The 24,097-nt window shown below is 44.5% G+C and overlaps 1 protein-coding gene across 2 annotated transcripts in view; it reads left to right on the top strand.

Annotated features, from left to right (window-relative positions):
• Nucleotides 1-24,097, top strand: part of NBAS (NBAS subunit of NRZ tethering complex) — a 916,216-nt gene that overhangs the window by 665,434 nt on the left and 226,685 nt on the right. For both annotated transcript variants that reach the window (XM_068280281.1, XM_068280282.1), the window contains exon 46: nucleotides 14,582-14,784. In XM_068280281.1, the coding sequence (XP_068136382.1) occupies nucleotides 14,582-14,784 (203 nt within the window). The remainder of the gene's footprint in view (nucleotides 1-14,581; nucleotides 14,785-24,097) is intronic.

Raw genomic sequence — 24,097 nt, forward strand, 5'->3', positions numbered from 1 at the left:
ACCACTAGACCCCCCAGATATAGATCCCCGTCTGGTGATTCTCCCTGTAAGATTTTTTTAGGGGGGGACAGGGTTCCGATTCCACAACGAATATCCAGGAGTCGGCTCCCTGTCCCCACATATCCACGAATCACGGAGTTCTTCAGGAAAGAGAGACTCAAAAGATCTCTGTCAGATCTAGATCTCACAGAAGGGGTAGAAGAGGGACTGGAGCCCGGAGAAAAACGACACCAATCGTAAATGTCCCCATCGACCCTAATCCTGTAGTTCCCATTTTTAATCTATCCTCCTATATCTTATCCTCTAGTGAGGTATCCATTTTAAATAAAGGACTGTCCTTCTGTCCTAGTGATAAGGTGAATACATTTCAAATCCTTACTGATGTACATGCATACATCCGCAAGCTGTCCTTACAAAGGTACTTTGCCCTTAAGAAAAATAAGAAAACTTCTAGTGATGTAGAGGTTAGTACTGTGGAGATAGTGGGTACAGTGGATCTGAGTGATCCCCTTTCCACTGGTTTTGATGAATTTGCAGACTCGCTACTATTCAATTCTATTCCAACTAAATTAAAGGGCAAGTCTAAATTCAATCCTACTCAATACAAAGGTCCTCAAGTAGAAACCTTTTGCCAACTGGTTACTAATGATATACTAAAATTGTCTAACAAATCGGTTCGCCGATCCAATCTCACTAGGTCTGAAAGGAAGGCCTTAAAATCACTGAGGGAGAATGACACTATTGTCATCAGGGAGACAGATAAGGGGGGTGGGGTGGTGGTTCAGGACAGGGATACATACGTGGAAGAGGCCCTTAGACTACTGGGGGATCCCCTATATTATAAGAAGCTTACCTACGACCCCACGGCTGACTTTCTTAAAAAATATAGAGAGCTTATTGGCCAGGCCCTTTCCAATGGTGTAATAAAGATCGACGAATATAATTATCTTAACATCGAGGCTCCCAAAATCCCTTTTTTCTACCACCTACCAAAGGTGCATAAATGCACCAAAAATCCCCCTGGCAGACCGATTGTCGCGGGGGTGGACTCGATTACGAGTGGTCTTTCCCACTATATCGATCTCCACCTCCAGAAGTTCGTCTGCCAGCTACCTGCTTATTTAAAGGGAAGGTTCAGGGAGGGTGGGTAAAAAATAAAAATCAAATTCCACTTACCTGGGGCTTCCTCCAGCCCGTGGCAGGCAGGAGGTGCCCTCGCCGCCGCTCCGCAGGCTCCCGGTGGTCTCCGGTGGCGCGCCCGACCTGGCCAGGCCGGCTGCCAGGTCGGGCTCTTCTGCGCTCCAAGGCCCGGAACTTCTGCGTCCCACGCCGGCGCTCTGACGTCATCGGACGTCCTCCGGGCTCTACTGCGCATGCGCAGAACTACTGCGCATGCGCAGTAGAGCACGGAGGACGTCCGATGACGTCAGAGCGCCGGCGTGGGACGCAGAAGTTCCGGGCCTTGGAGCGCAGAAGAGCCCGACCTGGCAGCCGGCCTGGTTAGGTCGGGCGCGCCACCGGAGACCACCGGGAGCCTGCGGAGCGGCGGCGAGGGCACCTCCTGCCTGCCACGGGCTGGAGGAAGCCCCAGGTAAGTGGAATTTGATTTTTATTTTTTACCCACCCTCCCTGAACCTTCCCTTTAAAGGACACGACCCATACCATACAGGTACTGAAGGAACTACAATGGTCCATTCCCCTACACAGATGGGTGACCCTTGACGTCTGTGCACTATATACTAATAAACCACATGATTTGGGCCTCAGGGCCATTGGTTACTAATTGGAGGGCGATCCGATTATGCCGGACACCCAAAAACAATTCATACTTGATTCTATCGAGTTTATATTGAAGACTAACTACTTTACCTACCTGGATTGTTTCTATTTACAGTTGCGAGGAACGGCGATGGGGACGAGGTTCGCTCCGGCCTTTGCAAACCTATATATGGGTTGGTTGGAGGACCAACTCGTGTGGTCCACTGACAACCCGTTCCGGGCGGGCCTCGTCCTACATCGCCGTTTCATAGACTATATTCTATGTGTATGGGAGGGTTCAGAGGAGGAATTAATGAGATACGTGGAATACCTGAATGACAACCAATTGGGTCTATCCTTTACTATGGAGACCAACCCCCATAAGATACATTTTTTGGACCTAGAGATTAGAGTCGATTCTGATACTGCCAACATTAGCACAGTGAATTATTTTAAACCCACCGATAGAAATGGGTATCTTGATTACCATAGTGCCCACCACAAGCCGTGGCTAAAAAATGTGCCATTCGGCCAATTTAAACGATTGCGCCGAAACTGCACCAATGATGATGATTTCAATCGTCAATCTAAAGTATTGAAATCAAGATTTTTGGAAAAACATTATCCCCTTCCCTTGGTAGAGTCTGCCCAGGAGAGGGCCTTTGCCCTCTCACAACACGATTGTTTATTGCCCAAAGATTCTAGGAAGGGAAAGAATCTAGAAACAGCGAATCCAATCACCAATCGTCTGCCCATTATTGTCGATTTTTCTGGACAGGCTGGAGAATGTAAACATATTTTTGAAAAATATTGGCCAGTTCTACTGAGTGATCCAGTACTTAAACAAAGCCTCCCCCCGAGACCCCAATTGGTCTTCAGGAGGGGTAAGACCATCAGGGGCTATGTAGCGCCAAGTAGATTGCCAATGAACAGGAATCCAGTCCACAATGAGAATCAGGCGAAGTTGGGGTTTTATTCATGTAAGTCCACACGGTGTCTCAGTTGCAAAACTATTAACGATGGTGCAGTTACCTTCCAAACCAATGGTTCAATACAATATCCGATTAAAAGTCGCGTAGACTGCCAAAGTGCATATGTAATATACTTACTAACATGCCCCTGCAACCTGGCCTATGTAGGCCGCACTACCCAAAAATTCCAAACCAGACTTAATAAACACAGATTTAATGTTACCAAGGGGGAGCCAAAACATGGGGTGTCTAACCATTGTAATTTAGTGCACAATAGGAACTTTGACGTTCTGAGGGCCACCATAATAGAACAAGTGCATCATTCCAATAAGTATGAGAGATATCGCATGCTTTGTAGACGGGAGTCCTTTTGGATCTTGAAATTGGGGACATTGGAGCCGGGGGGTCTGAATAAGTGCCTTGAGGAGATGAGCCACCTACAACCCACTTTGCAATAGTATTGGAGTGTGACAAAGAATGGTATATCTGCCTCGCAGTCCCCACGCTAGGTGGGGACTGTGAGACATAGGGCTTGATTCGCAGGGGGGTGCTGGCTTGTGGCGCGGCCGTTTTCGCGCGGGTTTTCGCGTTCGCGCGCGGTTGGGCGTTTTCGCGCGGGGTCGTTGTCGTGTTCGCGCGCGGGCGCGGATCTTCGTGCGGGATCGTTGCCGTTTTCGCGCGGGGGTTCGCGTTTGCGCGCGGGGGCGGTGGCTGTTTCGCGCGGGGCATCTGGTTGCGCGTGGGCGCGGAGATTCGCGCGGGGACGCCGGGGATTCGCGCGGGGACGGCTGCGCTGGGGGTGGGCGCTCTTTTGTGAATCGGGCCCCCAGACTCATATGTATGTTCATATAGGTTAACTGTACATGCGCACTTTGATGTGTGTATGTATGTTATAAATTGATAATTGTCCCTTTGGGTTCTAGTTCGAACCCATGAGTCCTTATTAGGGATTTTTGATGGCTCTGTATTGTCACGTTATACTTTGGAGAATGTGGGAGTTCAAACTGCAGTGGGAACTTTTATGTTTTACTTCTGGTCCTTGCTAGATTTCCTCCACTATGCACTGGGTGACTGATTACCTGCCTTACTATCTTAGTGCATGCATAGTAACTAACAGACTTTCCTTTCCTTTCTACTAAGGGTACTAAGGTAGTTTCGGATCTATTAGGATCATTAGGATCCCTTGAGGTCATTTCCCAGGCTAAGCTGATTGGCTATCATGTAGGATGTATGCTGTATAAAGGATTGTGCTTGTCAATTGTAAATGTAAGACTTGAGAAAGCGGAGGATGTTCCTCCGGGAAACGCGTTGTCATTTTAATAAACCTTTATTTTATAGTCCCATATGAATTTTGTGCCATATTGTAACACTGTGGCCAGTCTATTCCCCTGCCTCTATTTTCACCATTCACGGACAATTGGACGCTGCTCACCACGCCTTCCAGCGTGTGTTTGAACAGACGTCCTCGCTACCATCGCAAGGAGGTCTGGAGCTGGTGACGTCGCCTCCGCCCTGTCTCTGCCTTGCTGCCACGGAGAGCCCGGACCCCGGCTGCCTAAGAGCGACGCATGCGAATCGCGGCTGAGTACGCTGTACCGGCCACACTAATACTAGGTGAGACCTTTCCTAGTGTTAATTGACCTATCATTGCTGGAAATCTCAGAGCGCTCCTCTCTTTTTTACATATTCCTCTAGTGATTAACATGGGAGCAGCCGAGTGATTGTCGGGTGGCCAGATCGCACCTTGAGGGGCTCACTACCCCAGAACTTTTTACATCATTTTTTCTTTGTGACCGGGTAACTTTAAATAAAATATGCAAAACATTACATGGAAAAAATAATCTATCTTGCATAATGATTATAAATACTAAGATTCATTTATAGTTAAAGGTCTATACTAGGGGTGGAAAACTCAATCACGGAAGGGTCCAGAATCTAAAACATAGTGTAAGTTGTGGGCCAAATTGTTAGGATTTAACATTAGGGAGAAGGGGGGGGGGTTGCTCCTCCCTCTTCTGCAGAATAGTGCCGTGGAGGAGTTTAATGTTTACCTGCTCAAGTGCTGCTTTGGGTCTCCGCTGATCTCTCTGACAGCCGCATGCTCTATGCTGCACACCTCTGGCTCCTGAGGCGTGTCACACGATCGGGAGAAGGAGGGAGGGAAGCACAAAGCATGCCAGGGAGAACAGAACATTCACAGTGCATCATTGGATCCAAGGAGTGGGCCTCATGCTAATTTTATTGGGGATGTCACGTAGGTTATTGCTCCACCCTGGCTCAAACTGACAATGGCCACGATTCACTAAGCAGTTTAGATTAGTCTACTGATGTTTGGGTGTAAATCAGTTGCATAAAAAGGTAATTCACTAATAATTATTTATAATTACCGAATGTTTAAGACCTGTTTTTAGCAGGGCTATGGAGTTGGAGTTGGGGCAATTTTGGGCACCTGGAGTCGGAGTCGTTGATTTCATAAACTGAGGAGTCTGAGTCAGATGATTTTTGTACAAAATCCAGGAGTCAGAGTTGAGGAGTCGGAGTCAGAGCCATTTTGGGTACTCGGAGTCAGAGTTGGAGTCGGAGCCGTGGTTTCATAAACCGAGGAGTTGGAGTTGGAAGATTTTTGTACCGACTCCACAGCCCTGGTTTTTAGACCGGGTCTAAAACATTCAGTAATTACACAATTCACAAAGGCAAACGAGGCGTAACCACACCAACTTTTTCTGAGATTAAACCAGCTGATTGCTGTCTGTAATGTAATTCTGTGAGGTATTTTAGACGTCAGGATGGAGCTTTTTGAATTAATTATGCAGGCGTTTAATTTTATCCAGAGGAGAGCTCGTCAGAGGATCTCGTCAGTCATAGCTACTCGTATCTTTAGACCTCCGACTGTTTTAGACCCCGTCTAAAAACAGGTCTATTTCCAGAAACCCACTAGGAGCGATTTTCTGAGCGCTTTGCGATTTGAAAGCTCTTCCTTATGTAATGCTATGGGTGTGATCCCACTTGAGCGATGTGATTTTATTAATATCCCCCTTAGCATTGCATTAGCAAAAACCTTTTCAAATCACTAGCGATTACAAATTGCTCCTTGCGGGTTTCTGGCCTAAAACATGTGGTAATTATTCGTGCATTCCCTTTTGATGTGACGGATTGCTGGTTTACACCAAACCATCAGTAGACTAAAGGTGGCTACAGAACATACCATTTTTTACATATCTGTTCAATTTAAGAATTTCAATACATTTTTATGACTGATTGTAACTTTTCAAAAATATGACCAATGTACCACACACGTATGTTCAATTTTACCCCAATTATGAGAAAAATGATTGGAAACTCTGACAAAATTGCTAGGGTGTGTGTATTAACAAATTGACAATCTAACACACACACACCATACAATTTTTAGAAAGATTGAAGAAAAATATCTGGCATTCCGGATCGATAAAAATCGAAGAAAACTGGTAACCCAATCGGATTTTTCAGTCGAATGGAAAAAAAAAAAGCTTTCGATTTTCTCTGGAAATCTGATCGTTTTTATCGAATTGCCGTAAAATCGGATCATTTTATTGTATCGTGTGTGGCTACCTTAAAACCATCAATAGACTAGTCTAAACTGCTTAGTGACTTAAGGACAATGTTTCATTCAGAAATACTGTCACCAGTGTGTTCCCGGTCTAGAAGGGAAGGCAGTGCACTGTCTTTCTTTTGCTGCTAACAGTGATGGAACAGAGGAAGTCCGCACAATGCCACAGTTTATTTTATTAACAGACGTTTCCAGTCATAGCATCACACGCCACTGTGCAGTGTGATGCTATGATTGGATACATCCATTAATAAAACATTGAACTGTGGCATTGTGCGGACTTCCTCTGTTCTAAACCTGTTACTACTTTTTTTATTTTTCGGACCTCAGCTCAATTTATTGCCCAGCTGATTAGATGCACTTCATTGCAATGCTCCTGTGGCTTTGGTCCCAAGTTTGCATCATAGTCCGCATAATTTTAATAAGCTATATAAAAAAAAGCACCCAAACACACAAAACATACTCCCTTACACTTCTGAAACCTAATACACACAAAAATTCCATACATTCGACCATTCATCCTACTATTCATCCAACCCCTCCCCCCCCCCCCCCCCTCCCCTCTCCCTCCAAAACAGGGACCTAGAGGGATATATCTTTATGCCTTCCATCTCTCTTTAGTCGAGTCATACTTTAGGGTACCAATCCAATGAAGTACAGGGCCAGCAAGAGAAGATCGTTAGAGAAAGAAGGTAGGTATTTCCCACGGTCTAGTTAATTAATACTGTCCCTTCATTTGTACAACAATTCCTCCCACATGTCTCTATAGTCTTTTACTATACGTGTTCCCCCTATTGACGTATCTTCATATAATGTCAAAGTTTCACTCATGCGACTGCACCACTTTTCTCTAGTCGGGGTCATATTGATTTTCCAGTATTTTATAATTAGGGCCTTAGGTACCAACGTTCCCATTTCTTTTAACCTTGCCGGTCTAAAAAAACCCGGCAAGGAGGCAGCGCCGCACTTTTTTTAAATTTTTTTTTTTTTAAATCATGTAGCGAGCCCAGGGCTCCCTACATGATAGCCGCTGAGCGGCGGCATCCCCCCACCCACTCCGATCGCCTTCGGTGATCAGAGTATGCAGGAAATCCCGTTGAGAACGGGATTTCCTGCAGGGCTTCCCCGGTCGCCATGGCGACGGGGCCGGATGACGTCATCGACGTCGGGACGTCACAGGGAACCCCGATCCACCCCTCAGCGCTGCCTGGCACTGATTGGCCAGGCTGCGCAGGGGTCTGGGGCGGGGGGGCGGCGCGGCGGGTAGCTACGAATTGGCGGCGATCGCGTACTACACTCAGCTAGCAATGTGCTAGCTGCGTGTAGGGAAAAAAATTATGCAAATCGGCCCAGCGGGGCCTGAGAAATCTTCCTGCGCAGGTTACTCCGAGCTGAGCTCGGGATAACCGGCAAGGAGGTTAAGAGCCTCATCACTTTGTCATCTTCTTGATTTGAAATACTAAATATTACACCCTCTGCCATCAAACTCTCACCTCTGAGATTAGCCATCCTGGGCAAGGAGAGCTGCATTCAGCCTGCAGGCCTTGAGTGTGGCACCTGTAGTCTATGCCATGCCTCTCCCCATCTTTCTGCAGAGCTGGAGTACTGAAGCCATCAGCCTCTGACGTACTTAGAAGTTCCCAGGCATTGCAGGGACAATGAGTGACATTCTGCTGGAGTTTCGCCATTACCCATTCCCTGCCCTCTTGCCAGGATAAAGATGCTTCCTTTCTGCATTAAAATGAGTTTACATATCCAGCCGAGAGCGGCTGTAAGGATTAGTCCCTCTTGCCAGGAGCAGGTGATACAAGCAAATACAAGTATCTTTCATCTGTGCGGCGACAAGCAGTACACTTCTCAGCTTGGGGGATAGAAACTTTAGCACATCATTATATTATTAGACAGCGTGTGAAAAAAAAAATCTCCTTAAAAAAATTCCACATCGCGCCTTGAAGCTGACAGTCACCACCATTAAGTCTCATCCACCTCAGGTGTACATACTGACATGGCAGTATTGGGACTTCTGGCTGTGGGAAGAGTGTGTGTTAGATGTGCTGACATACTCAGGGGAGGAAAGAAGATACGATAAACAGATTGAGTAGGAAAACAGCACTATAGCCAGAGACAAGCCTGATCTAGTGCATCTTCAGCAGCAGCGTCTCTGTCCTCAGAACAAAGCCTGCTGCAGACAGCCCAGCAAACCACAGTACAGATATTAGGAAAACTTGTAGGAGGGGCCCAAAAATATCTTAAATGATAAAGTGTAGTATTAGTTAGATCTTACCTCCACCAATGAACAAACCACATGGTTTTCCTCTTCCTTATCCAGCCAGCGTAAAACTTTTGAATTTCAATCAGAGCATTGTCAGGTCTGCGCCCTTTTTGAGCTCCTCTGCTAATTCCCTCACCTCCTCCGTTCTGAGGAATCATCCTGCCTGCTCTCCATGTGCACAGACAGGCACTTTCCCAAAATAGCACTGAACACACACAGCAGCTGTCTTGTCTCTGCTCACACAAGACCAAACAGCAGGACTGGTCAGAATAAGGGAAGGGGTAAGGAGGGAGTTAAGGAAAGCTTTATATCTGCAAAGTGGTATATATGAGCGCTCTGGAAAGAATCTCGCGTGCACTCAGACATTAAGTTGGATTGCCAGCTGCTAGGGCTCTTAAATCCACTCGGGTAGCATGTCAGAAAAATCCTCAGCGCTAGGTTCACAAAATGTTGCCAGAAGTTGTGTTTTCTGTAGTCACCCAGCGCTCAAACAACATGCAGAACAAGCATGATGACCACCTCCAAAGACCAAGGCAAGTATCTTAAAAACACACAAGATAAAAAATAGTTAAAAACTGTTACAAGAGTACTCACATCTATTCCAGGCTACTAATACTGGGGGCAACTATTCCAGGCTACCTACCTGTATACTGGGGGCAAATATTCCAGGCTATCTATACTGGGGGCAAATATTCCAAGCTACCTATACTGGGAGCAACTATTACAGGCTACCTATACTGCAGGCAACTATTCCAGGCTCCTTATACTGGGGGCAACTATTCCAGGCTACTTATACTGGGGGCAACTATTTCAAGCTACCTATACTGGGGCAGCTATTCTAGACTACCTATACTGGGGGCACCTATACCTGGCATTAGCCGCCGTGCACCCTTAGCACACCGTACTGACTCCATTCTTTTTTTTTTAGGCTGGGGGTCATTTAATACCCAGCACCAGGTGTCAAAAGCCCAAGGTATGCCACTGTTAGGCTGTCATATTCTGAGTGTTTAATCACCACCGGATGTCTATAGATAACATAAGTGGTTTAATTTCAATTCATCAGGAGAGTTTTGCTAAAATGACACTGAAGTGAAAAAAAAAAAATGATATAAAGAATTGGTTGTGTAATACGGATAATTAACCACTTCACAACTGAGGGGTTTTACCCCTTCAGCATCCGAGCAATTTTCTCCTTTCAGCGCTCCTTACATTCATTCGCCTATAACTTTATCATTACTTATCACAATAAAATGAACTATATCTTGTTTTTTTCACCACCAATTAGGCTTTCTTTAGGTGGGACATTATGCCAAGAATTATTTTATTCTAAATGTGTTTTAATGGGAAAATAGGAAAACATTTGGAAAAAAAAACATTATTTTTCAGTTTTCCGCCATTATAGTTTTTAAATAATGCATGCTACTGTAATTAAAATCCATGTAACTTATATGCCCATTTGTCCCGCTTATTACACCGTTTAAATTATGTCCCTATCACAATGTTTGGCGCCAATATTTTATTTGCAAATAAAGGTGCATTTTTTTCAGTTTTGCGTCTATCCCTAATTACAAGCCCGCAGTTTATAAAGTAACAGTGTTATACCCTCTTGATATAAATATTTAAAGATTTCAGTCCCTAAGGTAACTATTTAAGTTTTTTTTTTATTGTAATTTTTTTTAATTTATTTTAATATTACAAACAAAATTATTGGTAACAATTGGGGAGTGTGGGAGTTAATGAGTTAAATTTAATAGTGATAATATTGTATTTGTATGTGAAAAATGTTTTTGGGTGTAGTTTTACTTTTTGGCCACAAGATGGCCACATTTTTTTTTCAGGCGTCCTGCAAGCGTTGGAAGGGAGGCTGGGAAACTGAGATCACAATGATCGGCTGCTTCTCATAGAAGCATGCTGATCATTGCGGGGGCAGAGATCAACTAACGGGAATGTATTTTCCCGTTCATTGATCTCCGGGCGAGCGGGCGGCGGCGTGCACGATCGCGGGAGTGCGAGCGGGAGCGCGGACAGCGGCGGCAGCGGCGGGGGGTGCCTATATCTACGTTCCGGGCGGGGAACTGAAGTCCAAAGGAGCGTACATATACTGTACCCGGGCGGCGAAGTGGTTAATAGACCATTAGTAGCAAAGAAAATATCATATTTTTATATAGGTTTTTTTTTTTTTTTTTTTCTTGCACCATTCTCTAATTATTGCATTTTCCACAATACACTCAGCATTTTAAATGATTTCACGGAGCAGGTTAATGACCCTTTGAACGTTTCTCTGCAGAAGAACTATAAACAAAGAAGAAATACGTGCTTCAAAAGACAGAGCTGTCCACTAAAGTCACAGAGCTCAAAGAAGCTCTTTTGCATAGCTAACAACTGAAGTTTATTAACTCTTCCTGTACTGGAAAAAATATGAGACTCATATCTGTGCTAATAATGTTTTATTTCTTAGCAGTACTGCACATACAAATCATATCATAAGTTTATTTTCACTTCAGATTCCCTTTAAGTAATCCTATTGGGCCATGTAATATTTCTGGTTCATTTCATGTTCTCAGTCACATTTATTCAGCAAAGCAGCTCAGAGCACAGAGATGATGAGCAAAGTGCAGTTGCCTGATTGAGTCTGCTTGACTGAATTCACTGTGAATGATGAGGCTGATTGATTGTAACCCCTGACAGAACAAAAGGAATGTCTGTACTCCATAGTTCCTTTTACCTTATAACTTTGTACTAGAAGTAACTGCTGAAAACTGGTTGCTTTGGGCAGCAGACAGAAACGGACTTCTTTTTATGAGTTAAAATGTACATGTGTTTTCTACAGTATTTTATATGAGGAGCTATGCTTAGGGATCAAGGTTTTCAGGGGACTGGTATAGGTAGAGTAGGAACCCTTTCCATGAGAGGAAACCTTATAGTGTATCTGAGATGGGGCAGGAGAGAAAATGTGTACATACCTGGGGCTTCCTCCAACCCCCTCCAGCTGATAGCTCACTCGCCGCCTCCTGGATCTTCCACAATCGGCCCCGGTAAGTAGTCCTGTCGGCACAGGTGCAGTCTGGCCGCACATGCTCCCCCGTTGTGCTCCCTTGGCAGGGAGCGTTCTGCGCCTGCACAGTAATACTGTGCAGGTGGAGAACACTCCCAGCAATGGGAGCACGTCGCAAATGCGCGGTTGGCCCCAGACCAGGAGACGTACCGTAGCCAATTGCAGATGAACAAGAGAGGTGGCGGAATACACGCCGAGGGAGCGATCAGGCTGGAGGAAGCCCCAGGTATGTATACATTTTCTACCCTTGCCCATCTCAGGTTTTCTTTAAAAAGACACTGAAGCAAAGAAAAAAAAATTATCATGAATTGGTTCTGTAGTACAGATAATTACTAGAACATTAGTAGCAAAGAAAATATTCTCATATTTTTATTTTAACTTATATAGGTTTTTTATAACATTGCATAATTCTCTAATATTTGCAGTTTACACACTACTCAGCATTCTAAATGATTTTACAGAGCAGGCTAGTGAACTTTTAAACTGTCCTGCTCTCTGCGACTTTGAAAGTTGTGGAGCTCAGTGGCTCTTTTGCATAGATGACAACTGGAGTTTCTTAACTCTTCCTGTACTGGAAACAATATTAGACTTGTGTCTCTGCTCCTAATGTTTTATTTCTTAGCTACACTACACATACAATTCATTATATCATTTTTTTCCCCTCTTCAGTGTCTCTTTAAAGCTGGTGAAAATGTCTAGTACAGAATGCTTTGCATGCAATGCACTTTTTAAGCAAATGTCCTCTTTCTGCAACTGAATACAGTTTGCAGCCTTGTTTCTTTTATTGCTGCTAACCAACAGCGTTAGTGTCTTGAGGGCAGAGGGTAAAAGGATACATGAGGTGACATGATGAGATAGACACTTGTATGTACAGTGCCAAGCACACAAATAACTATGCTGTGTTCCAATTTTATGTCTTTGCCTGAAAGAGTTAAAAAACCAGGTCTGCAAGTGACAGTTTCTGTCCTGGTCAGACCGGGTCATAACCTGGGCGGACGATAGCAGTGATGGCTAACCTTGGCACTCCAGCTGTGACAAAACTACAAATCCCATCATGCCTCTGCATCCCCAAATTTTGCTTAGAGCTGTCAAAGTATTGCAATGCCTCATGGGACTTTTAGCTCCACCACAGCTGGAGTGCCAAGGTTAGTCATCACTGACTATAGTGTAACCCTCACTGATAAGGAATTACAACCATAAAACACTTTCCTAGCAGAAAATGGCTTCTGAAAGCAAGGAAGCAGTACAAAGGATCAATAGTTTATAGATTTTTAGCTCTGGCATACTTCAATGAATGTGTCATTGAGCAGAGAAAATGAAACATTAAAATATTTATAATACATTTAAAATATTAAAAAGTAGATTAACCTTATGTTTCCTTAAATAATACCAGAGCTCAAAATTGTTGGAGAAACGTGCTCTGCGCCTGCGTATGAACTGACTGCGTCATGCGCTCCTGGCCACTGCCTGCGTTTGAAGTCCGACCCTAGTGACCGGAAGAGAATCCCAGCAAGTTATTAAGTGAGCTACGGGGCGCAGATAGAACGGGGAGAGCGGTGGGCATCAGGACAGGTGGTAGTATATGCCTGCTCCCCCCTTTTCTCCGAAAATGTTGAGTTCTGGTATCCTTTAAATGATTGTTCTTTAGTAATCTGAGATGTCGAAGTATATGACATTAAGATATGCTTATATGCAGTTACCAGGGCGGTCAAACTGTGATTATAGCAGTTAGCCCCTCCCTTTCCATGATAGGATGTGCTCTGTCCTTCCTCCAAGCATCACAAAGGTGTTCATACACTGTAAGCTGTTTGTGGTAAAAAAAAGATTACAGTCAATAAAAGCTAGGTCAGTGATGGCTAACCTTGGCAATCCAGCTGTGACAAAACTACAAATCCCAGCATGCCTCTGCCTCCCCGAGTTCTGCTTAGAGCTGTCAAAGTAACAGCTGGCGTGCCAAGGTTATCCATCACTGAGCTAGGTTGACATACCAGCTAGGTGTGCTCTGCTTGATGCAATACAAAGGAATGAAGCCATTTAAAGGATTCACAACATAAACCAGTTATGCTATAACCAGTATATGTTTATTGACGGTGTTGATTGTAAAGCGTTCCATTATTCTGCCAAAATCTATGATTTGTACAAGAAACTACAAGCTTTCTGAACAACAATAATAATTATGTTGGAGGCATACCTCTAGGACTTGACATATACAGTATTATGAAAAGGACTCTCCTAGGATCTTCCACTGTGATAAACAAATGATCTATCTAAATTTAACCAACACTTGCATTGCCATGTCTGAGCAAATCCTATACTTAAATGACACCTGAAGTGAGAAGGATATTGAATTTGACATATTTATTTCCTTTGAAACAATACTCATTGCTGTCCATACTGCTGATCCTCTGTCACAAATACTTTTAGCCATAGACCCTAAACAAGCATGCAGATCAGATTTTCTGACTCAAGTCTGACTAGATTAGCCACATGCTTGTTTCAGGTGTGTGATTCAGACACTACTGATACCAAAGAGATCAGCAAGACTGCCAGGCAACTGGTATTGTTCACAAGGAAACAAATATGGCAGCCTCCATATCCCTCTTACTTCAAGTGTCCTTTAACATAGGATCCATTATCAAGTCCGTTTGCCCATTGCAGTTTGTTGCCGAAACGGTCTGACAACTGGTGTAATGTTAACCTAGCAGTTCTTTTACGCATAGTTGTTTGGCCAATTTGGTCCAAATTGTTTTCAGACAGATGTGGTGTTTTGTTTAGTTTTTTTCCTTTGAGATACGTTTGGTGTTGAGTCTTTCTGTAAACTTTTTTGTCACACACATGAATGTTTATTCAGCATTTGCAAACATGGTCATTTTATAGCAAGTTTAGGTCTTCAAGTCTGATCCAATCAAACCGTTGTTTTCTTTTCCTGTTTTTAGGATGGTGTTCACCAGTACTCATACTTGTATGACATGTCCAGGTCTGAGAAGAACAAGCTGAGGGATCTGGCAGTGACAATGTGCGTAGATGGTCAACCTCTAAGCAGTATTAAGAAGTTGCTGGAAGTAGCTGTGGGAGATCTGGACATCAGTCCTAAAGACATTGTTCACTCGTCAGTTGAGAAAGTCATAGCTGTTCTCAGGTATTTACCTTGCCAGACTCATCTTTCCTTTTTGCCGATTTATGTGCTTAAAGTTCTGTGCTTTTCTTTAAATGTTATGGTTGTCCAACAGCAAACTTTAAACCCATAATGGTCAGCATGACCTATGGCTCAACCTCCTTGGTGTTAACCCTGAGCTACAGTTGGGCCTGAAAACCGCAGCCCAAAGCAGTAACCCTAATCTACACTCTGGGTAGCTGCCGGAGGTTCTATTCAGAGCAATGCGCTCAGGGGGCGTTTTAACTCCATTCCCGGGGGATCCCGACGTCAGCCACCATTCTTCTTCTTCTCCTCCTCCGAGGCTCTGCTTTCCCTCTGGTGAGATCGCCATCTGTCGTCATGAGGACAGCCGGCAATTTCACTTTAGAGTTATAGCGCCACCCGAAGGACGGGGGAAAGCTGCAGCGCTGGATCCCAGGGAGGTGCGTAAGTGCTGGGGTTGCTCTAGGCTCTCTCATGGTATGATTTTTTTCTTGCTTTTAGGGTCTAAAAGCACATGAAAAAATTGTACCGCTTTTAGACCCTAAAATCAGAAGGAATCATACTGCCAGGGAGGTTTAAGGCAACTGGCCTATAGGGATTTAATTTGCAGCAGTGACATGCTTGTGCGTGTTAACTGCACTCTGTTCGGGGTACTCCATTCGTATTGGCCAGCTGCCTTGAACCCAGAGGTCAAGTTGGCCATTGTGAGCTGAAGGTTCGCTGAGCCAAAATACCATCCGTAGAGGGCAAACATTCTGGATCACCCCCAGCAAATCTACTTTGCACATTTGGAAATACATGTAATGCTGGGGATACACGGTGCATTTCTGTACCGTGTATCGACCAGCTCATCCGGCCAGCTGATAATATTCAGCTGGCTCGATCATGCCGCTCGACCCGCGCCCGCTTGATTCCCGCGGCAATCGATCCGCGCAGACGAGCGGGGATGCGCCGGCATCCTCGATCCGGCGCATAAAACGTGCCGTGTATATGGCATAAGGCCTCCTGTTTGAAATGTGCTACCTGCTCTACACCAAACAGTCATGCTAGGTACACACCATACTATTTTCTGTTAGATTTTCTGTTATTTACCTGCCAGATAGATAATTTCCAACATGTTGGAAATTACCTATCTAACCATCTATCTGCCTAGCAATTAGGCATTGTTCTACTCAGCAGGAGATAACCAGAAGACAATGCACCAGTCTCTACAGAAAATAATCTAATGCCGGGAATACACGCTCAATTATGCCGCCGGATCGATTCCTGCTCATCCCCGCGGGCGATTCTCTTATCTTCTGCTCGTTTTCCTTATCTTTTACCATTGTCCTGCCCGCGGTATCGGGCGCGAAATCGATCTGGCGGGTGATCGGACATGTCGGAAAGTATCAATCAAGCCATCTAATGGCTCGATCGAACGGTACAAACTGTATTCCCAGCAGTATCCAGAAAATCTAACTGAAAAATCTAACAGAAAATTGTATGGTGTGCTAGGCATTAAGGTGCCCATTAAAAGTACCTGTTCAAAGTATGTTCAATCAGCTTCACCTTCTAGTAAATGGATCTGGAAAGATCTTGATTGTAGAAATTTAGAGACAGTGATTTTTTGCAAGACTTCGGAGGGTAATTTAGAGCCTTTATCCTCTAGTTTTTTCCCAATTGCTTATCTGGGTCTTGCTCTTAGCATTAATTATGGGGGTTATACGCATCCTCAGAGAGTAATGGTCTTTATTGGTGTGAGCTCTATGCCCGGCCTTGAGGACCAGTGTATCATATTTAAAGGACAACTAAAGTGAGAAGGATATGGAGGCTACCATATTTATTTCCTTTTAAGCAATGCCACTTGCCTGGCTATCCTGCTAATCCTCTGCTTCTAATACTTTTAGCCATAGCCCCTGAACAAGCATGCAGCAGATGTTTCTGACATTATTGTTAGAGCTGACAAGATTAGCTGCATGCTTGTTTCTAGTGTTATGCAGACATTACTACGGCCAAATAGATCAGCAGGGCTGCCTGGTATTGTTTAAAAGTAAATACCGTAAATATGGCAGCCTCCGTAGTCTTCTCACTACAGTTGTCCTTTAAGTTGACTGTGCACTATACCACAATCTTACCAGAACCAGAATGTATTTATTCCCCTATCTAGACAATTAAATTGAGACCTGACACTCTGACTTCCTCATGGGCTGTATATTTTTAATGTCACAGATATGGCTATAAAAAACATGTATTCTCCATATACATTAACTGGTGAAGCACTTTGCTTCGTCGTGTCCGACAATGACCTAAAAGTTGCCTGTAAGGTCTTGTTTACAGTGAATGCAATGGTTCCATACACTTACATTTATTCCTCCACGTGAGCTCCTTCTGTGCTCTGTACTCCTGTTAAAGGTCTCACAAAGTGAGTTTTTCATCAGTTCTTGCTATAGCAGAGTTAACAATGTAACATAATATAACCTAAAACCCTCCAGGGTCAGGCATGAAACAGCGAACATGCCAGTATGTTGTTAAATTGTTGTAGGAATCCCCTCCAAGCATACAGAGAATAGGCGGCCAATGCTAGATACCTACAAGAAAAGTCTGATGGCCATGAACTTCTTGAGGGAAAGTGTGTGGTGGAGGATAATAGCTCAGCAGGGACGACAGTGGTTATTGCGTGAGAGCATTGCTAGGGAAAGATCTGAAGAGACTCGCACAGATATATAAAAATTGGACATGTTCAACTACACCTGCTGCTATGAACAGAACTGCTAACTTTGCTTTTGTTGAGACGGTTCTGTGTGAGACGGTTCGTGTTGTTCAGTTCAGGAGAATATTTCAGGAAGGCTTGCTTCCCGCAGTGGAGAAGGGTCTTTTTTTTTTTCTTTTCCATGTTACTGGTCCCCGCAAGAAAATGCTTCTGTCCACACTGAAGCCGCCACTAAGAAGTAGTGTGAGAACAAGCCCCCCAGACTGCTGTGGACTGGCCAGAGCCCAGACACATTTTAAGCAAACCTGAAGCGAAAATAAACTTATGAGATAATGAATTGTATGTGTAGTACATCTAAGAAATTGAACATCAGTAGCAAAGATATGAGTTTCATATTGTTTTCCAGTACAGAAAGAGTTAGGGAAAAAAACTTCTGAAAAGTCTATAAAGTCCTGTTCTCTGAAGCACTTGAACAGCCAAGAAACAGTGAGAGACACCTTGCGATAATGTTTTACTGCAGGAAGGTTCAAAGGGTCATTATTTTTGCTTTGTTTTACAGCTTAGAAGGCAGAGTGTGGTTTTAAAGGACAACTGAAGTGAGAAGAATATGGGGGCTGACATATTTATTTCCTTTTAAACAATGCACAATGCCTGGCTCTCCTTCTGATCTACTCCCTCAAATACTTTTCCGCTTTAGGTTTACTTTAAATGTGCCTGGACTCTGGCCAGTCCACAGCAGTCTGAAAGACTTGTTCTCACCCTGCCTCTTAAGGTGCGTACACATGCCTGGTCTCTTCAAACGACTGTCGGCAGGCTGATAAGTCTGGTTTTGACTGATCCGCTCGGCAGATCGATCAAAACCAGCGCCCCCTCAGCAGAGAATACAAGGACTGAGCGAGCAAGTCCTCACTCGCTCAGCGCTTGTATTCTCTGCTGAGGGGGCGCGGCTGGCTTGCACTGTGTAGTTAGTCATGTGGGTGGTCATGTGGAGCCGCCCACATGACGTATAATAGAGCGCACGGAGGGAGGGCGGACACGAGCGGGGCTGTAACTCAACTCTGCACAGCTCTGGCTATGCGAGCTGCGCAGGAGGTAGATTTTTAAAGCGACGATTCTGATAAGGCGACCCTGGGGAGGGTCGGGAGCTATAATGGAGTGTGGATTAGGCTGATAAAGAACCTGATAGTGAAAAGGAAGGTGCTGTTCGTCTGTCCTGAGGTCTGCTTTAGCAATGAGGTAAATAACTTTTTTTATGCAGTTCACCTCGTAAGTCCTTTAACCGGGCATTAAAGAAAACCTGAACTGAAAAATAGAAGTCAAAATAAACATACACAGGTCATACTTACCTCCAGTGTAGTCTACTCCTCAATCCCTCTCTCCTCTCCTGCATCCTGTTTGTCCACTGCGATCAAGGGAATTCTCTATCCTCCATTTTGAAAATGGCCATTACCCCATAGCAGCTTTCTGGTCAGCACCCTGTTAAACTGTAACATCGCCCACTTAAGCCATAGGGGAACATGGACATTACCTGGCACATCAGTTGTCCTCTCAGCTATAACTGACAGCAACTGATATATTTCAGTTCTGACAAAATGTTGTCGGAACTGGAAGGGATCATTGTCGGAAGAAAATGGTGAACTTCTGAGAGGAGCTGATGGCAAGGTAACTATGTTATGTGCATTTGAAGTTACCTCATGTGTTTATTTTAAATATTTTACTCAGTTTAGGTTCCCTTTAAGTTGTATTGTGACTTTTTGGGGGTATCGCGTTGTAATTTGCGCTGCGACTTTAACATCGCATGAAACCACAACGTCCTACTGTGAAAGAGGCCTAAATCTCTAATCACGTGAATAATACTGTTGCTTCTTCTAAGTGTCCTTCTGTTATTAACCACTTCAGGATTCTGCGTACGCATAAGTATGCCCCTGAATCCTGAAGTGGTTTCCATGGAAACTCAGTTCACGGAGGGTGTCTCCGTGAACACCCTGCGAGCCTCCGATCGCGGCTCGCAGGGTAAATGTAAACATGCGGGGAAGATCTTATATACAGCAGCGACGTAGAGGAGATCGGCGATCCCCGGCCTCTGATTGGCCGGGGATCGCCGACATCTGATAGGCTGAAGCCTATCTGAGGCGGCGCAGGGCGGATTCCGTCCTGCGCCGCTCACAGAGGGAGGGAAGGGGAAGGAGGCCAGAAAGCGCTGCGGAGGGGGGCTTTGATGAGCCCCTCCCCGCAAGCGCAAACAGCCGGCGGTGATCAGATCCCCCCAGCAGAACATCCCCCTAGTGGGGAAAAAAAGGGGGGAAGGCTGATCGCCCTGGCTGCTATCTGATCTGTGCTGCGGGCTGAAGAGCCCCCGCAGCACAGATCAGCAAAACCACCTGAAACCAGGAAGTGATTAAATGCTGTTGCCAGTCACACAAAGATAGCCAACGTTCTGCAGCACAGTATTTTATTTCGGAGAATAATAATGGGATTTGGCCAGTGTGACATGTGGCCTATTGTTTCCTGTGAAGCCTAACTTTAGCAAGTGGGCCGCTTCAACCTTTTGTTTTAGTTTTCACTGGAGTTTTATCTCTCGGGGGTTTTTAGCAGATCTGGCATTACTTCGAGGGCTTTCCAGGACACGTTATTTTATTACAGTACAGCACAGCTTCCACAATATGGAGAGACTGGAGTAATTAGCCCCTTCAACGCTGGAGGGGAAATGATTAATCACCTTTAGGCCTCTTCATCACTGGAAGGTTTAAAAAAAGATAGATAATTGTCATTGATGAGGAGGAAAAGAATGATTTGGCCTGTAGGAAAATAAATATTCAAAGCAAGTTTAGCTTCACTTTTGCATTTTAAATAGGGCCCACAATTGCATTAGGATCTCAAGAACCGTAGATAACAGAACAGCAATACCACTTGAAATATATTAATGGGAGCGCTAATTACCATAGACAAACAGTGGCCAGGCCACATTAAACTAAATGAATCTCGTGTTCTTGTAATTTTTCGGATATCTAGCTTGTTAACTGCTTCCTTGCTCGGAAGTTATGTGATCTGATGTTTTGTTAGATGGCTGGAATAAACATGAGCCAGAAAGCCCCCACTAAGATATCTGTACTGTGTATGTTCAGTTCCAGAATAGGGCAGGCCGCAAAGATGGATTAAGATGTAATCGGTAGTAGATTTGGCGCCCCTTAGTGGTCCTTTTGGTAATCTGAGGTTGTTTTCACACCGCCAACCAGCGTTAGCGGGGGTCGCACCGCAACGCCAAAAACAGCCTTTTAGGATTTCTGCGTTAATATGTGGTAATCCCAGTAATGGCATCAGACCAAGCAGGAAGTGAGGCGGTTACTTCCTTTGGCCGAATTTTGCTTAAAGAGACTCTGTAACAAAATTTTCAGCCTTATTTCTTCTATCCTATAAGTTCCTATACCTGTTCTAATGTGGTCTGTCTTGCTGCAGCCTTTCTTCGTTGCACAGTGGCTGTATTATCTCTGTTATATAATCTAATCTTCTTTCCTTTGTCAGCTTTGTCGGGCTGAGGCAGTCAGGCTGGAATGTGCTGCTCCGCTTGTGATAGGCAGAAGCTATACACACCCTCTCCACGCGCCCTGCAGGCTCTGTGTGAGTCACAGATTGAGCTCCTCTCAGCCTATCACAAGCTGGTTAGCAGCCATGTCTTTTGTTTGTAAACACTGACTAAAAATGGCAATTACAAGCCAGGATTGCAGCAGGGAGTGGCAGAAACAGCACAGAGGGGCCCAGGAGAACATAATGAATAGAATGGTATGCTTTTTATTGTAAGAATTTTAGAGTACAGATTCTCTTTAAGTGTATTGACAATACGCTTCCGCACATGCACAATATGATTACGTGCAGCGGCCACTTTAAAATATCTGTGTCGCCATAGACTTAAGTGACTTTCGGTCCACTACACGACGCCGCGCATGCAGCCCCCAACATGCTGTTTCCCTCGTTACGGACAGCAGCGAAAAACGTTCCTTTAGTCGCACTGTCCTGGTATGAAAGGCCTCATAGACTTTCATTGGTGTTGGGTTACCTTGCAATAAAAACAGGGTAACGCAACGTCCCAGAGTGAAAGGGGCCTGAAGTGAAGAGCGGTCAGAGAAGGTGGCAGGTGGGCCCGTTGACACCCACTATGCCTCATGTAAAACAATGAAATGGTCTTTGCAGATAACCTATGCAATATAGAGAGTTGTATTGAGAACACAGACGTATTCTAGACATAAGTAGCACTAACCTCAGCGGTTCAGTGTTCAAGTTGAAAAAAGTCCTACAAGCTGCATCTTTTATGTGAATATGAAGTTAATAAAGGTCCTGGAGATGAATGGGGTGAGACTTTAAAGCAAGGGTTAGGAACCTTTTTTGGCTGAGAGAGCCATGAACACCACATATTTTAAAATGTAATTCTGTGAGAGCCATACAATATGTTTCACACTGGGACAGTGAGCATGCGCAGCAGAGGGCTCACGTCCTTGTTGCCATGGTGACGTGTATACAGTTGATCCGCCGGGCAGCGGAAGTGTCAGACACGTCTTCAGCTTCTCTTGGGTTTCAACAACATCAGCAATTTCCCCGAGAGCCAGACAGGAGAAATACTGACTAACAGCTTGTACAATTAGCTAGCTTACTTGGGGGTTGATTCACTTTGTAGGACGAGATCCCCAACACTTTGGCCCAATAGGCTACCTGTCAAGTGATAGGCAGCCTATTGGGCCAATCAAAGTGCGGGGATTTCATCCTACAAAGTCACTGGACCGGACAGGGTCCAGAGTGGGCAATTGGAGCAGCCGTTTATTTTGGGGGAGCGTAAGTAAGTTAGTAGTGCATGCTGCAGCAGTAGTGTGCACTACTTTGAAAATTTTATTTGCAATGCCACACTAAGCTGCACTGCTTGAGCAGTGTAGCTTAGTGAATCAACCCCTACTGATTTGTCTGTGAGCCAGATGTAGCCATCACAAGAGCCACATCTGGCTCCCGAGCCATAGGTTCCCTACCCCTGCTTTAAAGTGTACTTGAGACTACATGTGAATGATGAGACAAACGTGTATGTACAGTACAAAACCTATTAATAACCAGGCTGTTTTACTTGTTTTATTTTGCTGCCTAAAAGAGTTAATTTCTAGGCTGGGAAGTGACAGCTTCTGTCTTGTCTGTAGCTTATCGGGAATATAGGAGACATCACTGATAAGCAAAACCCAGCCATAAAAGCTTTCCTGGCAGAATACAACTTCTGAGGGTAGGTAGAGATAAAATACATGAACTATTGACCTTTTCTAATGCTGGGAAACCTAATAGACTGCCACTGATGACAGATCGAAAAAACATTCAGACTACTGTATATACTTGCATATAAGCCGACCCCCCAACTTTTACCTGAAAAACCAAGGGAAAATGATTGACCCCCATATAAGCCGGAGGTAGGAAGGCCGCCTTATTCCCCTAGTGTGTCCCAGTATAGCTAGTAAAGTTCCCAGTATGGGTAGGTAGTGCCCCAGTATAGCTAGTATAGTGCCCAGTATAGCTAGTATAGTGCTCAGTATAGCTAGTAAAGTGCCCCAGTTTAGCTAGTATAGTGCTCAGTATAGCTAGTATAGTGCTCAGTATAGCTAGTAAAGTGCCCCAGTTTAGCTAGTATAGTGCTCAGTATCGCTAGTATAGTGCCCCAGTTTAGCTAGTATAGTGCTCAGTATAGCTAGTATAGTGCTCAGTATAGCTAGTAAAGTGCCCCAGTTTAGCTAGTATAGTGCTCAGTATAGCTAGTAAAGTGCCCCAATTTAGCTAGTATAGTGCTCAGTATAGCTAGTATAGTGCTCAGTATAGCTAGTATAGTGCCCCAGTTTAGCTAGTATAGTGCTCAGTATAGCTAGTATAGTGCTCAGTATAGCTAGTATAGTGCTCAGTATAGCTAGTAAAGTGCCCCAGTTTAGCTAGTATAGTGCTCAGTATAGATAGTAAAGTGCCCCAGTTTAGCTAGTATAGTGCTCAGTATAGATAGTATAGTGCCCCAGTTTAGCTAGTATAGTGCTCAGTTTAGCTAGTATAGTGCTCAGTTTAGCTAGTAAAGTGCCCCAGTTTAGCTAGTATAGTGCTCAGTATAGATAGTATAGTGCCCTAGTTTAGCTAGTATAATGCTCAGTATAGCGCTCAGTATAGCTAGTAAAGTGCCCCAGTTTAGCTAGTATAGTGCTCAGTTTAGCTAGTATAGTGCTCAGTATAGCTAGTATAGTGCTCAGTATAGCTAGTAAAGTGCCCCAGTTTAGCTAGTATAGTGCTCAGTATAGCGCTCAGTATAGCTAGTAAAGTGCCCAGTGTAGGTAGTATAGTCGACCCCACCCCCACTGCCGCTGCTATTACCTGCCCGCATCTTCTATTCCCCTCTCCGTGCTTGTAAACATTCACAGCAGCGCACCCGGCGCTGCTACTGTGACGAGCGGCGAGCCAGGAAAGAGCGGTTCCCATAGTAACAGGAAGCCACGCTCTTTCCTGCCTCCTGCCTAGTCACAGTAGCAGCGCCGGGTTTTTAAGTTCTTTTAGTGGGTTTTTTTTTATCCTGTTGGCGCCTCGGTTATCCTATTATCTATTTTCACCTCCGGTTCACTTTAAAAT

This window comes from Hyperolius riggenbachi, chromosome 4 (assembly GCF_040937935.1).
Source record: "Hyperolius riggenbachi isolate aHypRig1 chromosome 4, aHypRig1.pri, whole genome shotgun sequence".
Classification (NCBI taxonomy): Eukaryota; Metazoa; Chordata; class Amphibia; order Anura; family Hyperoliidae; genus Hyperolius; species Hyperolius riggenbachi.